Source organism: Pseudonaja textilis, chromosome 5, assembly GCF_049901715.1.
Source record: "Pseudonaja textilis isolate UNSWEBS1 chromosome 5, rPseTex1.2, whole genome shotgun sequence".
Taxonomy (NCBI): domain Eukaryota; kingdom Metazoa; phylum Chordata; class Lepidosauria; order Squamata; family Elapidae; genus Pseudonaja; species Pseudonaja textilis.
Genome location: NC_141994.1, coordinates 25,557,724 through 25,573,886, shown reverse-complemented (window position 1 = coordinate 25,573,886; position 16,163 = coordinate 25,557,724). Strand labels below are relative to the sequence as shown.

The 16,163-nt window shown below is 41.1% G+C and overlaps 1 protein-coding gene across 1 annotated transcript in view; it reads left to right on the top strand.

The window, feature by feature from the left end:
- SEMA3C (semaphorin 3C) overlaps window positions 1-16,163 on the top strand; it is a 148,283-nt gene that overhangs the window by 95,184 nt on the left and 36,936 nt on the right. Inside the window, exons 7-11 of the mRNA XM_087934377.1 lie at window positions 1,225-1,344; window positions 2,083-2,225; window positions 7,867-7,981; window positions 10,776-10,845; window positions 14,392-14,536. Coding sequence (XP_087790503.1) covers window positions 1,225-1,344; window positions 2,083-2,225; window positions 7,867-7,981; window positions 10,776-10,845; window positions 14,392-14,536 — 593 coding nt within the window. The remainder of the gene's footprint in view (window positions 1-1,224; window positions 1,345-2,082; window positions 2,226-7,866; window positions 7,982-10,775; window positions 10,846-14,391; window positions 14,537-16,163) is intronic.

Sequence of the window (16,163 nt, the reverse complement as noted above, 5' to 3'; positions counted from 1 at the left end):
AAGCTTTTCAGCAAAGTTTCATCCCCTGGCAAGTGAATTCATATTTCTGACCAGGATCGATTGGCAAGTCACAGCCAACAAAGTGCAATTAGATGGTTGTTAACTCAGCCACTCCTTTATAGCAACTTGTCATTAAGAAACTAGTTTTGCAAACGGTGTGTTTCTTTTCCTGTCTTGCTAGCCCAGAGGACATAGTTTGTTGATTTATTAGTTTAAAATACAAATTTGTAAAGTCTACTACATTGTGGTCTTTTTTAGAGCAAATAAATGTAGGTATTTGATTCTGTCCTTACGAAGGAATGTTGTATGATTTTTTCCCCTTTAATTGAAATATGTAGACATCTCTTTGGATTGCCATTTAAATTCTTCACATTTGTGATGTTGGACTGTCAGTCTTATCCCACAGGAGAGGTGGGATTCTAACGGTTCGCCCCGGTTCTACCAAACTGGTAACTCTGAAGATCAGCTGAGAGGGAACCAGTTTGCTCCAACGATCTTCTATTCTTCTGTTTGACCAACCCACACACCTGGGCTTTAGGCTGTCCTTTATTTCCTGCTTTTTCAACCTGAGCTGCTTTTCATGGCACAGCTGATTGCTGTGCACAACCTGTGTTATACACAGGGCTTGCAGGAGAAGATGATTTTCAAATGCTGCGCATGTGTTTGGTGCGCAAGCGTGCAAAGTGCAAGTCTATGCCCAAAGCATGCGCTCACTGAACTGGTTATTACACCAGTTGAATCCCACCCCTGTCCCACAGCCCCTCTAAACAAACTTAAACCACAGTAACATTGGAATCTCTCTATAAATGAAAGGCACTGTTATGTCCAGAATGGTCACTGAGACACCCATCAACAAGAAAGGAGCACAAATCAACACAAATAATTTCCTCCTCCTCCTCCTCCTCCTCCTCCTCCTCCTCCTCCTCCTCCTCCTCCTCCTCCTCCTCCTCCTCCTCCTCCTCCTCACTGTTTCCATTTTCTTAATGATAGGCTGTCTGAAACTTTTTCTTCCACTTTTGTGGTTAGGCTTTCCTGTTTAATTATACACTCCTTTGCAAACTTGGCACTCTTCAAACCGCGATTCAGGAGATATCCTCCTCTCCTTTCAGCTGTTACAAATTTAGAAAAGTGGGCCAGTCATAGAGGGAACAACTTCTTAAAAATTCCTCCATAGCCCACAGGATATGCGTTCACTTTTTCCTCTTGCTCCTTCCCTTTCTGCAGACCAAGAGCTATTTTCGGCCATGTATATTGATTTCATGGGCACTGACGCAGCCATTTTTCGCAGCTTAACCAGACGGAATGCAGTGAGGACTGATCAACACAACTCGAAATGGCTAAGTGGTAAGAACTTCTTACACACACTGTTGACTTTGCTCCCTCAAAGGGTGGATAAAGAGTTATTTGGCTCTGGGCAGAATATTTTATCATGTACATCAGGGGAACAAATGATGTTAGAAAGTAGCAGTCTCCACACTCTTGAAGTAAGAGATTTTTGAGTTATGGAGTTGCAAACCAAAGAAACTTTTGCTTTTGAATCTTCAGTACTACAAAGTCCTGCTAGATATCTATGAAGCTTCTCATCCATCCAGGTCATGATTTTCCTAAAGGTGCTTTTTCAAGAAGCAACTGGACTTTCTTGGTTTTTCTTTGAAGGGGTTTTGCTTCTCATCCAAGAAGCTTCTTTAGCTCTTCTGAAGAAGCTTTTTGGATAAGAAGCAAAACATCTTCAAAGAAAAACAAAGAAAGCTCAGGTGGCCTCAATGACCCTCTAAAAGGATGAAAATGACCAGCTGTCTGCAAGGAGTATGAAACCTTCCATTCCCCAACATCCAGCCAGAGCTGAAGAAGCTTCTTGGATGAGAAGTGAAACATCTTCCAAAAAAACCAGGAAAGTCCAGTTGCCTCTTGAAAAAAAGCACCTTTGGGCAAGTCCTGCTAGAAGAAGACATCAAATGTTCCTGTGCTTCTTGTCCTGCCTTTGGGTGCTTTGAATAATAGATTCCACCCCCCACCCCCCCTGCTCTTCTTTGTGGCAAATATGTGTTTCTCATTGATGTGTGCTTCTTTGCCTTGTTTTAGAGCCCATCTTTGTGGATGCTCATCTCATCCCAGATGGCACCGACCCCAACGATGCTAAAGTGTACTTCTTCTTCAAAGAGAAGCTGATGGACAACAGTGGCACCACCAAACAGATCCACTCCATGATTGCCAGGATATGTCCTGTAAGCAAAGATGTTCATATGCCGTTGATATGGATAATTCATAATTGATGGCATAAGGTCAAATCATATTAGGAAACAGTCAATATAAATCATTAGGTTACAAGCAACAAAGTTACAGTCATACAGTCAAAAGTGGGAGGGGAGAGGCAATAAGTGGTGATGAGATTAATAGTAGTGCAGATTTTGTAAATAGTTGGACCGTGTAGAGGGAATTATTTGTTTAGCAGAGTGATGGCATTCGGGAAAAAACTGCCCTTGTGTCTAGTTGTTCTGGTGTGCAGCGCTCTATAGCATTGTTTTGAGGGAAGGAGTTGAAACAGTTTATGTCTGGGATGTGAGGGGTCTGTAGATATTTTCACAGCCCTCTTTTTGACTTGTGCAGTATATAGGTCCTCGATGGAAGGCAGGTTGCTAGCAATTGTTTTTTCTGCAGTCTAATTACTCTCTGAAGTCTGTGTCTGTCCTGTTGGGTTGCAGAACCAAACCAGTACAAATCAGGAACAGTACATATAGCCTTCAACTTACAAACATTAATTTTGTGACCGTTCAAAGTTAAGTGGCACTGAAAAAAGTGACTTATGACCACTTTTCTCACTTCTGACCATTGCAGCATCCCCCGTGGTCATATGATCTCAATACAGACCCTTGGTAACTGACTCATATTTATGATGGTTGCAGTGTCCTGGGGTCTTGTGATCATCATTTGTGACCTTCTGATATGCAAAGTCAATGGGGAAGCCATATTTGCTTAACAACCATGTTCCTCACTTAACAATTGCACTGATCCACTTAACAATGGTGGCAAGGAAGGTCATAAAATGGGGGCAAAGCTCACAAATCTGCAAATTTTCAAAGACCGGCTGAGAGAAGGTTAGCATTGGAAGTTTCTGCCTTCCAGTGCTATTTAAAGGTATAGACTCACTGTCATTGGCGTTAGCGGCAAGGTTGGTGATTGTGCTGAACTGAGGAAAATGAAGCAGGCTTGCGCAGTTGTTGGATGGTGGGGGGAATTTAACTATATAATTGTTCTGACCCAAAACCTTGTCTAATAAAACAAACATGAACCAAAGGGAACAGAAACCTTTTAATGATTCTTATGAATCCCCAGTTAAAAGGCTGCTGCAAACTAATTAACTTTGATAAGCACAAACCTTTCCAGAACTGTGTGAGTCTGCCAAAAATAACAGATAAGGTTACCTAGAAATATTTTGCAACACAAGAATCTTCAAATACCAACTAAGATACTGCAATGTCCACGAGGCTGGAGTTTCAAAACGTCTTTGCTTCCTGCAAAGAATGTCCGATTCACAGCTGGCTTTTATCTTCTTGAAGGAGAGGCCATTACCTTGCAGCCTTACTCCTGAGTCGCCTGTGCTGCTGCAGCTGCTCTTTCCTGTGAGCAGCCCTGCGCACATGTGCACTTGGCACAGGCTCCTCGGGAACCTCCTCATCACTGCCCCCACAATCTCTGAAGGCAGCAGTCCACTCCCTAATGGTCCTGGCTCCTCATCTTGGTCCTCGCTCTCCTCAGCTGTCCACACCTGCTGCCAGCTGACCACAACACTAATTCACCCACGATGAGGTAATAGTCATAGGTGAAGGATAGGATACAGAAAAGGAAACTGTGGACATATTAGGTATACCTGGATGGTGAGGATAAGGGGTGATTAAGGGGATAATTAGGGGTGTGTACAGGAGATAGAATCGTTTAGGTGGGTGTGTCTATACCTTTAAAAATCACTGGAAGGCAGAAGCTTCCAGTGCTAACCTAGACCGGATTGTATGCTGTTCTTGCCAGATGGAAAGTTCATTGTTTGACATTAAACACATTGAAATCTGCTTTCTGCTGTACAGTGGTTTGTGTGCAAATCTGCGAGTTTTCAAAGACTGGCTGAGACTTAACCAGGGGAGGGATACTGCCGGTTCGGACTGGTTCTATAGAACTGGTTGTTTTGATTCTGTGCAGTTTGGAGAACTGGCAAATCATGCCCCTGGATGGCCCCACCCCTCCCCACCCAGCCAGTCCTTATCACGCATGTGCGAACTTGCAGGCATGCCCAACATCGCTGATTACATTGTCCCCTGCCCAGTCACTCCTTAAGGTATTTCTTTTTTTTTTCCCCTCCCAACTATCAGCTTTTCCGACAATCAGCTGTGCCGGGATCCCCCTCGCTGTCTTACTTCTTCACCCAGGAGGCTCCCCTGAGGCCCAGGAGGCAAAGGGGGGCACGAGGGTGGATGGGTGCTGCAAAAAAGAAAAAGCCATGCCCACCCAGTCATATGGCCATGCCCATCTAGCCATGCCCACAGAACCAGTTGTTGAAAAAAATTGAACCCCACCCCTGGACTTAACCAGTCTCACTGAAATTTGGGGCTCCATTGTGCGTAAGATGAGGACGATTGGTATCGTGCCAATGCAAAGATGCTGGAGATGGACATTTTAAAATCTCATCCAGCTGTGCTGTCATTTTCTCAAAGATAAAAAGATAATTAAACATTCAAATATATATATAAAAAAAACCTTCAGCATTCTAAATCTTGAATCTCCTTTGCACATCCAGCACAGGATCTAATATTCTGAGGAGGTTGGTTTGCTTACTTGAAAGGAATGGGCAACTAGAATAGCTCCTTTGTGTGTGTGTGTGTGTTTTTAAATCGTTGTGTTTTTAAGTTGATTAATCTTTGCCAAAACATGACTTGTGACCTAGATTTTGCAGTGCTATTTTATCCTTATTATTCTTATTATTTTTTTAATAAAGTGCCTGGAGATATTTTTCAGAAGATACTAAATATGATGAAATCCTTGTTTTTGTTGTTTCTAATGAAGCCCAAGTAGATTTGGGACACATTTTTTTCTTGACTCCTCTGTGCCAAAATGTGAAAAACAGGCTTCAAAAGATTGTGATTGGAACGTGTGTGTGTGTTGCATTTCTGATGACATTCTTACAATTTGGCATCAAGAATCTTACTCAAAGAGTTGGCCGAAGGCCAAAGCTACTTAATAAGTCCATTTCAACACAGGAAGATTGAAGTTTGAAGTCAGTCTTCCCATTGTGGAACCGCTGTCAGATCACAAGTTTAATTAGCACCTTGCAATTCAATAAGGCAATAAATTAAAAGCACAAAGACAGAAATCAACAAAGGACATAAAACTGTGCATCAATGTACAATCAGCAATAAATCAGTAGCTATCCAAATAAGGTGTAATTCTTCAAACTTAACCTGAGGGTTTTTTTTAATGCCTGTTTTATTTGATTAAAAATCATTTTCTTCAGCAAGGAATTTTGTAGTGTCCTTCAATCTCTAATTTGTTTAATTGCTCAGTAAGCAAATCTATGTTTTATTAGTTAATATCTATCATACACAGTGGGAACGATCCTGGTGGGAAGTAACAGATACATTCAAAACTTAAACAAATCTGTTTGTGAAATGATGCATCCAAAGAGGAAGAATGGATAGGAATATACAGTATACATACACACGCACACGCGCGCGCACACACACACACACACACACCTACATATATATGTGTAGGTCTAGGTATGTTCGGGTCTTTTCCCATGTAAGATTAAGATTATCTTGGCGACGTTTCGGCGAGGTCCCACTTGCCATCCTTAGGCTGGTGCTTTCGGCTTCATGCCAGTGCAAGCAGAGTGTGATCGGAGCTGCCGTCTCTCCATAAATACTGGTGGTGGGGACTGGTGTGCTGGGCTGGTTGGCTGCGCTGCTGCCTTTTGATTGGTTGATGACTTGATGTTGGTATAATGGGCTGTGTGATGGCCTTGTGAGTTTTGTTGTGAAGATATCCTGGATCTTGTGCTGTAATCTCCTTGGTCGTTTGTTTTGTAGTGATCTTTTTTCCGTTAGCCTCTCGTGTTTTAACGGCTTGGGTAATGGGTCATGTGATAGGCTTGCGAGTTCTTTTGTTGTGGTATCCTGAGTCCTGCATTGTAATCTCCTGGGTCTTTTGTGTTTTGATCTCTTTTCCATTAGCCTCCTGTGTAGTAACGGCTTGGGTAATGGGTTGTGTGATGACCTCATGAGATTTATTGCTGTGGTATCCTTGGCCTTGTGCTGTGATACCCTGGGTCATTGCTGTGTTGCAACTTCTTGAGTTCTTGTCGTGTAATTTCCTGAGTTTTCTGATGTGATATCCTGAGCAGGTGGCTGTGATGTAGCATTCTGGGTTTTAGTCTGGCTTCGAGTTTGGGGTTTGGGTCTGTGTTTTTGGGGTGTGTCAGCTTGTTTGGTTTTGGGGTCGGGTGGTGCAACAGCTGGCAAAGCAGCCATGGTCTGTTTTCTGGATGGTGGTTGTCCTTCGTTTATAGGATGGGCTTGGGCCTGGGTCTGATGAGGGGGATAGGTGGTGAAAAGACCTGAACACACCAAGACCCATGAACTATATATGAACTATATATATGTGTGTGTGTGTGTTTTCTTAAGTTTTCACGTGTACTTACATGTATGGTATTCAGCTTTGTTCGGGTATTTTCCCACATCATTATAGTTGTGCTTTTAAAGTTGTAGCAACGTTTTGGCAGAATCTCATCTGCCATCATCAGGCTTCTGTATTGTGTTCGTCTGTGAGTCAGACTGAAATGGCTGTGAAAGTCTGCTTTGCTATAACTTTAAATATATATATTTTGTCAAATATATATATTTATATATATATTTGTTTTCAAATATACATATATTTGACAAAAATGGTGTCATAAGTCATTTCCTATAAAGGGACAAAATTTAACCCTATAACAAAAGTGTTACATTTACCAGGCAAGCAGCCTCTCTGTCTTTAATCTAATGTCCAAAAGCTTCTACATTTCTCATCATTCTGACTCTAGGCATTGGTTTTATTTTGTTTTGTTTTTTCTGTTCTGTTTTGTTTCATTCTGTTCCTTTCTGTTCTGTTCCTTTCTGTTCCTTTGTTTTGTTCTGTTCTGTTGCGTTTTGTTTCATTCCATTCTGTTCCTTTCTGTTCTGTTCAATTCTGTTCCTTTCTGTTCTGTTCTGTTCTGTTCCTTTCTGTTCTGTTTTGTTCCTTTGTTTGTTCTGTTCTGTTCTATTTTGCAATGTCTGTCCGCTCCAGGAAAAACGGGTAATCCCAACTTACAACAGTTCATTTAGTGACTGTTTGAAGGTACAACAACACTGAAAAAAGTGACTTTTTCACCCTTATGACCATTGTACATCCCCACAGTTATGTGATTTACATTTCGATGCTTGACAATTAACTCATATTTATGATGGTCGCAGTGTCCCAAGGTCACATGATCCCCTTTTTGCGACCTTCTGAGAAGCAAAGGCAATGGGGAAACCAGGTTCACAATGACCATATTATCATTTAACCACTGCAGTGATTCACTTAACAACTGTGGCAAGAAAGGATGTCAAATGGGGCAAAACTCACTTGACAGATTTCTCACTTAGCAACAGAAGTTTTGGGCTCAATTGCAGTCGTAAGTTGAGGACTTACCCATACAACAGAAGCCTTTGATCCACTCAATTAATCCTTCATTGTTTCAATGTAGGAAGATAAGAGTGTGTATTTCTCTTTGTCCAAAGGCTTGCTGAAAAATGCAAAGAGACATCAAAATCATCCTTCCATAATGCAGATCTTTCTCTTTTTTTTTCCACCTGGCAGAATGACACAGGTGGGCAGCGAAGTCTGGTCAACAAATGGACCACTTATTTGAAGGCAAGACTGGTGTGTTCGGTCTTGGATGATGATGGCACGGAGACCTATTTTGATGAATTAGGTACAGTGGCAATGTTTTCATAATTTGGCCCCATGGGTTGTGTGTTGTTCAATGCACAGTGGTACCTTGATACTCAATTACTCATTAAATTTGGTACTCAACTTGGTTAAAATTATGAGCTGTGGAGGCATGATATTATGTGGTTAGAATGCAGTAGTCCCTTTCTTTCTTTCTTTCTTTCTTTCTTTCTTTCTTTCTTTCTTTCTTTCTTTCTTTCTTTCTTTCTTTCTTTCTTTCTTTCTTTCTTTCTTTCTTTCTTTCTTTCTTTCTTTCTTTCTTTCTTTCTTTCTTTCTTTCTTTCTTGGTTAACTCAGCCTTCCAAACTTCCAAGGTCAGTAAAATGAGGACCCAGATTGTTGGGCACAAAGAGACTGACTCTGTAAACTGCTTAGAGAGGGCTGGAAAGCACTGCAAAGTGATATATAGGTCTAAGCACTGTTGCTATTGTTAAAATATTGGACTACCTGATATAGTATTGTAGGGTTAATGTCCTTTAAAAAATAATAAGCATAACATTTATCTGCATGGCCTTCGTATTTGAAAATGATCAAGGGCAATCAAACCATATCTTGGGGTATCATAGAAAGGACACCCGATGGGAACATGGGTGAGAGTTTCTACCACAACATCAAAGAATGGGCCTCTGTGGAAATAGGTCGTTTGCAAAACTGAGTTTGTCGGGGGGAGTTGCAATATGGAAAATATCCACCTTCCAAGTGGCAACTACAAGATTGTCTAAATTTGACAATGCAGAGGCCTGTATATTTAAATATATATCCATAACCTTCTTAACAAAGCCAGTTCCCCAGGCATTTTCTTATGTGCCAGTAGAAAGGCAAATCATAACGAGAAAATGAGCTGGACCCTCTCTAACAGTTTACAAGAAGTTTCGCTTCAACTCATTTGTTTCTGGACTCTCTTTTCTTGTCTCCATTAGTTCAGGGCAATGTGAGCTGGGGAGCTAGTTATACACCACCCTTAAGTTAGAATAAAGAGAGGTTTGGGGACCCTGGTGGGATATCCCAAATGATCTCATTGTCTGCGATCCCTGATGAGGTCATTGGTGTTTTACTTTCTCCGTTCTTTCTCTGGGGAGGGCGCCAGCAATCCTGTCAGCAGTTTCACCAGCTGGGAATACTTCTTAGGCTAGATAGAATCACCAAAGATTGTAATATCTCAGATGGAGGTAGTCCAAATGTTTAGGGATTCTTATCCTTGTTATCCACAAGAGTAGGGATTCTAGTGGGTTGCCACAAAGAGGAAAAGGGTCAAGCTATTCTCCAAAGCACCCGAAGGCTGGACAAGAAGCTATGGATGGAAACCAATCAAGGAGAGAAGCAACCTAGATCTAAAGGGAACTTTCCTGACAGTGAGAACAATCAACCATTGAAAAGAGTTGCCTTCAGAAGTTGTGGCTGCTCAACAGGGATGGGCTGCTGGGGGTTTGCAGGGGTTCGGGAGAGCCCCTAAGCTAAGATTCTGTGCAGTTCAGAGAACCCCCAAATTCCACTCCTGACTGGTCCCACCCACCCTGCCGCTCCCCTCCCAGGAGCCCCCACATAGCCCGTTTTGGATGCAAGTAAGTGCAGGGGGGTGCAAGAAGGCTCAGGGAGGCCAAAAAACGGGCCTCCCAGAAGTTCAGGAAGACTGGAAAAGCGGCCGTTTCTGGCTTCCAGAGAGCCCCTGGAGCCCAGGGAGGGCAACCCCCCCCCCGCCATGGTGCAGGAGGCCAACTAGGCCACACCCACCATGGCTACACTCACCCAGCAACCAAGCAGAGAACCCATTGCTAAAAATTTTGAAGCCCACCCCTGGTGCTCCAACACTGGAGGTTTCTAAGAAGAGATTGGACAGCCATTTGTCTGAAATGGTGTAGGCTTTCCTGCCTGAGCAGGAGGTTGGACTTGATGACCTCCATGACCCCTTCCAACTCTGTTATTCTGGTGCACATAAGTCACCCACAGTCACCAAAAGCCACAGAACATCTGAGCCCCAAATGAAGAAATAGATTGCAAAAGCAGATTCACGTTGAATAGGCTCATTCATCTTGAAAGGTGTGGATGCAAATGCAGAATTATCCCAACTGGAAAACAGCTTTTGTGCAATTTATGGTAGCAATCACATGTCTGATCCAGTCTAATATCTGGGTCCTAAGTGAGCGAGTGATTTCATGGTTTAATATATATATATATATATATATATATATATATATATATATATATATATATATATATATATATATGTGTGTGTGTGTGTGTGTGTGTGTGTGTGTGTGTGTGTGTGTGTGTGTGTAGTGATTGTCTAGCAATAGACTGCACTTGGATCTTTTCAAGTGCTTTGAGATAAGGAACGTTTTCTGTAAATCTGAATATTCTTCCTGACACTCTAAACTGTTCCATTTACTTAATACTGAGCAAACCTCCTCGTCCTCCTCTTCCTCCTCCTCTTCCTCCTCTTCTTCTTAAATGTCATTATATCTAATTTAAGACAACCTATTACAATGCAATTTTCTTTCCATGGATAGGTGAAACAGCCTTCCAATAGAACAAACACCTGATCCTTATGAAACCTTATCCTTTTCGATTTCATGAACTATTTTATGATATTATGTTGGCAAGAGTCTGATCTTTCCTTTAAGTTTGTGCTTACTTTTAGTCGCTTGAATATCTGTATATTTTAATTTCTAGGGATAAGTTTGTCTATGACTCATTTAAAAAAAATATAGAAGGTCAAAGTTCTAGAGACCACAAAATTGCATTTGTTGGTTCACTTAGCAACTCTTTTATCTCTACAGAGGATGTTTTTCTACTTGAAACAGAGAATCCGAGAACAACCCTTATATATGGCATTTTCACCACTTCCAGGTAAATCCTTCATACCTATTTTACGGGAAAAAAAAGCTCAAAATAGGATTTTCATGGGTGTGGAAGACATGGCTATACAGTGATGTGATTCCTACCAGATTTCCCTAAAAATAAGACCCTGTCTTATATATATTTTTGCCACCAAAAAAGGCACCAGGTCTTATTTTCAGGGGATGTCATCCACTGACTAACCTCACCTGCATGCGTCGTCCCCGGCCTCCTTTTCGCTGTCAGAGGCTTTCAGGAACTTCTTCTGTAGCTGGCAAGGCTTTCCTGAAGGCCTTGCATCCCGTAACTGAGCTCTGGATCGATTCAGAGCTTTGTTATCAGCTAAAGAGACCTTCAGGAAAGCCTTGCCAGCCTTGCCGGCTGTCAAAAAAATGGGCTGGCAAGGCAGGTGTTGGGGTGTGCCAGGCCTGGCTACAACTGTCCAAAGATAAGTAGTAGGGCAGCTCCACCACCCCCATCCCCAATCTAGCTTAATTTTTACCCATCCACTCTGGAGTGGGTAGGATCCTAACGAGGGCTTATTTGGGGGGCAGAGCTTATATTGGGCTCGTGTAAAAGTTAAGCTAGGATTTACTTTCAGGGTAGGTTGTATTTTCAGGGAAACAGGTTATTAAGATGTATCTCTAGATACGTTGTATAGTGTCCTACAGAATGTTTTTAGATATTCTTCGACCTGATGTTCTTAACTCTGTAGAATGTTCTCATGAAGCTATTTAAGTATAATATTAAAGGCAACTCTTTGCAGTATTGTCAGAAATTAAATTTCCATCCTGTGCCATGATCATTCAGCAGTGATTATTTTATGTATAATAACATTTGCATCTCCTCATCAAAGAAGATGTTACCAAAATCTGTAAGATACTGATTGGTATTTCTTGCAGCTGTAGAGCAAAAAAAAAAAAAAAAAGTGGTTAGCATTGTAATGTTTACTCTTCCTAGAGTTTTCACACTTGGAAGTTATATGTAAACAACTTCATTTTTACTAATTTCTGGGACATGCTTAGTAAGTAGACAAATCCACATAAACTGTGCATGTTAATGAGCCATGCACACAAAACCACATGACATAAAGAAGGGGGCAACTTAACAAAATGTGGGTACACTCTTAGAAACACCTTGTACAAACACGTGCTTTGAATCTGATATGGATTGGAGTAACGCTTATGAAAAGACTGGAAATCTTGGGGAAAGTTTTGCAAGGACATTGTTGAAAGAGAGACTAATGATCTTTAATATTGAAAGGAGGCACAGCCAAAAGAAACCGGGGGGGGGGGGGGGGAAGAGAAAAACACACATAAGAAAAAAAATCAATAATCCCTATCCTGAATTCTTTCAGGTTCTTCCTTAAAATATTTATTGTATCTTTCTTCTGGCTGTGCAAATAATATTAAAGCAATGCATTATGTGTTTCTGAAAAACTATGACATTTCTTTCTGAAAAGATATACTGCATGAGTCCATTTATTATTGCTTACTATTTGTGTCACTTTAAAAATTCTGGTTGAATTTGGAAAAAATATATTTCCGGATTACCTTGGGGTACTTTTCTGTACTATTTACTACTGTAGCTATTTTGTTACACAGGGGAAGAAATAAAACTCTCTTCAAATATTAAGGGAAAAATATAATAACCATGTTGACAGCTTTTTCTATAATAATAATAATCATCATCATCATCATCATCAACCATCTGCTTCCACCTCATTGATATTTTTCAAGGATATCCATAGCAATTTTTCTAATGCATACCAGAATAATAATAATAATAATAATAATAATAATAATAATAATAATAATAATAATAATAATATTTTCCTCCTCCCTCTCCTCCTCCTCCTCCTCCTCCTCCTCCTCCTCCTCCTCCTCCTCCTCCTCCTTTTCCTCTGTGCCTATCTTTTCTCTCCTCAAACCAAAAGTCAAATCTTGGGGGGTTGCTCCCAAAATTTGGTGGCATCGCTGCCCTAAAACTTCAATCTTTCTTTTCTTTGTTGTATTCAGGCCTCCTTGTTCTGAATATGCCTCTTTCTCTTGTTGTGTCTTTTGCCATAATGAATGAATAACATGCATTTTTCCAAATTATATTATTATTATTATTATTATTATTATTATTATTATTATTATTATTATTATTTATTTTATTTAAAAGAAACTTCATTGGAACAATTGAGCCTCTCTCTTGAGCTCTGTGAAGAGCCAGAAATAATTTTAAGAGTACAGATGGGGTGATATTATTTCTCTGACCACACATGTTTAATTTGGAATTTGGTTTGATTAATTCATGTGCTGGGGGAGGAGATGGGTTGCAGCCATAGAAGCTGGGCAAAGAAATGCAGAAATCCTGCAGACATTTTATTCTGCCTCTACTAGGTTTATTCAGATTCAGTTTCTTTTGCCACAAACCCTCAGATGTATTTTAATACATATTTTAACTCTGAAGTTGATGTGCAAGTATAATTTATAGCAGGCAATGTAATGGATTTCATTTGACAGCCATAGCTTTGATTCCATCTCAGGAACATGTTACCGCATAGAATTCTAGCCATTGATTTAAATAACATATGTTTGAATATATTCCTGAATGAATTAATTTTATGGGCAAAACCATACAAAGGGGAATATTTGTAGCTCAAGGTTGAAATGAAGGGCCCTGGGTGCTCTCTGAGCTTGGTTCTTTTCTTGCAGACGTTTCATTACCCAACTAGGTAACATCATCAGTGCTACAAAGGAGGGAGGTTTGGGAGGAGGAGGAGGAGGAGGAGGAGGAGGAGGAGGGGGATTAAGATATCCTTAGTACTCTCTGAGCTTGGTTCTTTTTTTTGCAGATGTTTCATTACCCAACTAGTTAATATTATCAGTGCTAGTAGGGAGTGAGGTTTGCAAGGAGGAGGAGGAGGATTGTGAGGTCCTTGGTGCTCTCTGATCTTGGTTCTTTTCTTACAGATGTTTCATTACCCAACTAGGTAACATCAGTGCTAGAAGGAAGTGGGGTTTGCAGGGAGGAAGAGGAGGAGGAGGAGGAGGAGGAGGAGGAGGAGGAGGAGGAGGAGGAGGAGGAGGAGGAGGAGGAGGAGGAGGAGGAGGAGGAGGAAGTCTATGGGGTTCTTGGTATTCAACTAGGTAATATCATCAGTCCTATCTCTGAGTTGGAAAAGCTACAGTAGTTGCCACTGCATTTATTTTTCTTTTTGGCAAATATATTTTGGTTTGCAAGCATCAGAATTTTGACCACATGAGCACGGGGATGTGGCAATGGTCATTATACGTGAAAAATAGTCACAAGTCACTTTTATCAGTGCCGTTGCCCCTTTGAATGCTGACCAAATGAACTGTTGTAGGTCCAGGACTGCCTCTAATCAGAACGATGTTGCAGAATAAACCCTTACACCCAACCAGGGAAATATCCATTGAATGACTCCAGAAATAGCAACAATTGATGTTTAAGCAGGTGACAGTGATTCAGAGATGGCATTTGCAAGACAAGTAACAAAACGGAATAAATGAATCTGGTTTAATTTACTGTTTTCCTTCCATTCCTTAGTTCGGTATTTAAAGGTTCAGCAGTTTGTGTCTATCACTTATCTGACATTCAGCGAGTGTTCAATGGACCGTTTGCCCACAAGGAAGGACCAAACCATCAACTGATTCCCTATCAAGGAAGAATCCCTTATCCACGACCAGGGACTGTAAGTCTCCATAATTAACTTGTCTTGTAAGATATTACTGAGCATAATGTGAAATTATATGCATGCATGTATGTACAAGGGTATAGATAAGATAATCTTTATTGTCATTTTTTTCCTGTGGGACTCTGGCACACATTAAAAATAAAATTCTGCTGCCTGCTCTGAAAAGTGTACACATACATAACATCCATATAGACGTGCTATATACACACATATGTATAGGCCTACAGCCTGTCATATAACTACATATAAATACGAATTGCTGTCCATCTTGAATATGTAGCAGAAAGAGGAAGATTGGGAGTTCACAAAGTTGACGCTATATGGAAGAAAACTGGGGCTGAATCTGGATGTTCTGCTTCTACCACAAAGCCCCCTCCTAGAAGATAACAAGGAAAACAGGTCATGGAGAGGATGAGTAGCATCCTTGATGATACTACAGACCATACTCAAGCATCGTGTCATGCCCCTGTCAGAGTCTGAATCTGAAGAGGAAGATGAACAGCTGACAGGGAGTGGGAGTGTGGTTCCGTTGGCTGTGAAGGAAACTGGGGAAGGGCAAGATAGAACAAGATAGAACAAGGGAGAGGGAGTTCAGAGGAAGACCCAGGCCCACCCTCTCTTCATCCTAGGACACGCAGGGAAGAACGGAGGAAAGAGCAGCATGGGTTGCATGGTTTTCAGGGGAGGAAAGGGCCCTGATTACCTTCATTGGGCACACCTGGGAACAGAGTTTAAAGGAGAGGCAGCTGAGAGCGGCATTTGCTGGGAACAAATGTGAGTTTATCTTGTGTTGACTGTGGTTATCTGTCTTCCTGGCATCCTCCCAATTGGGTTGATTTATTGCCATTCCTTCACTTCTGGAATTCCTTTTCTTGCCCTGCTGGATTAATTACCTCCTCTTGCCTTGATTGGACTTATAGTTAAAGTTTTTGTTGACAATGTTTTGGACTTGAATTTCTGAAGCCAAAGGCTGTTCCTGGGAGAGTTTTTCTCCAGCCCAGAAGGTAACCAAGACATTTGGGGCAAAGTTGGAGCTAATAAAGGGATTCCTACTTATTATCTGACTGTGTTGCCTTTGTGCCATGCTCCGGGTCATCACACATTGCTTCTATGCTATGTCCTGGATAGAAGGGAGCAAACTTCCAATAATCGTTTCTGCTGTCCTTACCACTCTGCACTGCCTTCCTGTCTGAAAGAGTAGTACCTCCAAACCACACAGTGATAAAATACAACAGATGCTCTCAATTGTCCCTTTATAGAAAGTGGTGAGGACAGTGGAAAGAAGGTTCACTTTTCTCATGTAACTCAGAAAATGTAGGCACTGCTGTGTCCACTTCACTAGTGTCTCACTGTTGAGTGACCAAGCTAGCCTACTGTATGTGTGCCTGTTTTTATGTGCCCATTATTTCAACAAACTGGCAGGAGTTAAGTGGGAATTCAATACATTTGATACATGAAAAGACTAATGGATCTGCAATATATTAAATGCAGAAGGAAGATTATAGTTTTTTTTAAAAAATGGTCATAAAATGGAACCCTAGAAGAAACCACCCCATGTCAGACAAAAAAATGTCGCTACCAATATTTATGGGGCCAAACTGTTGCTGATTTGTGTTGTGTTGAA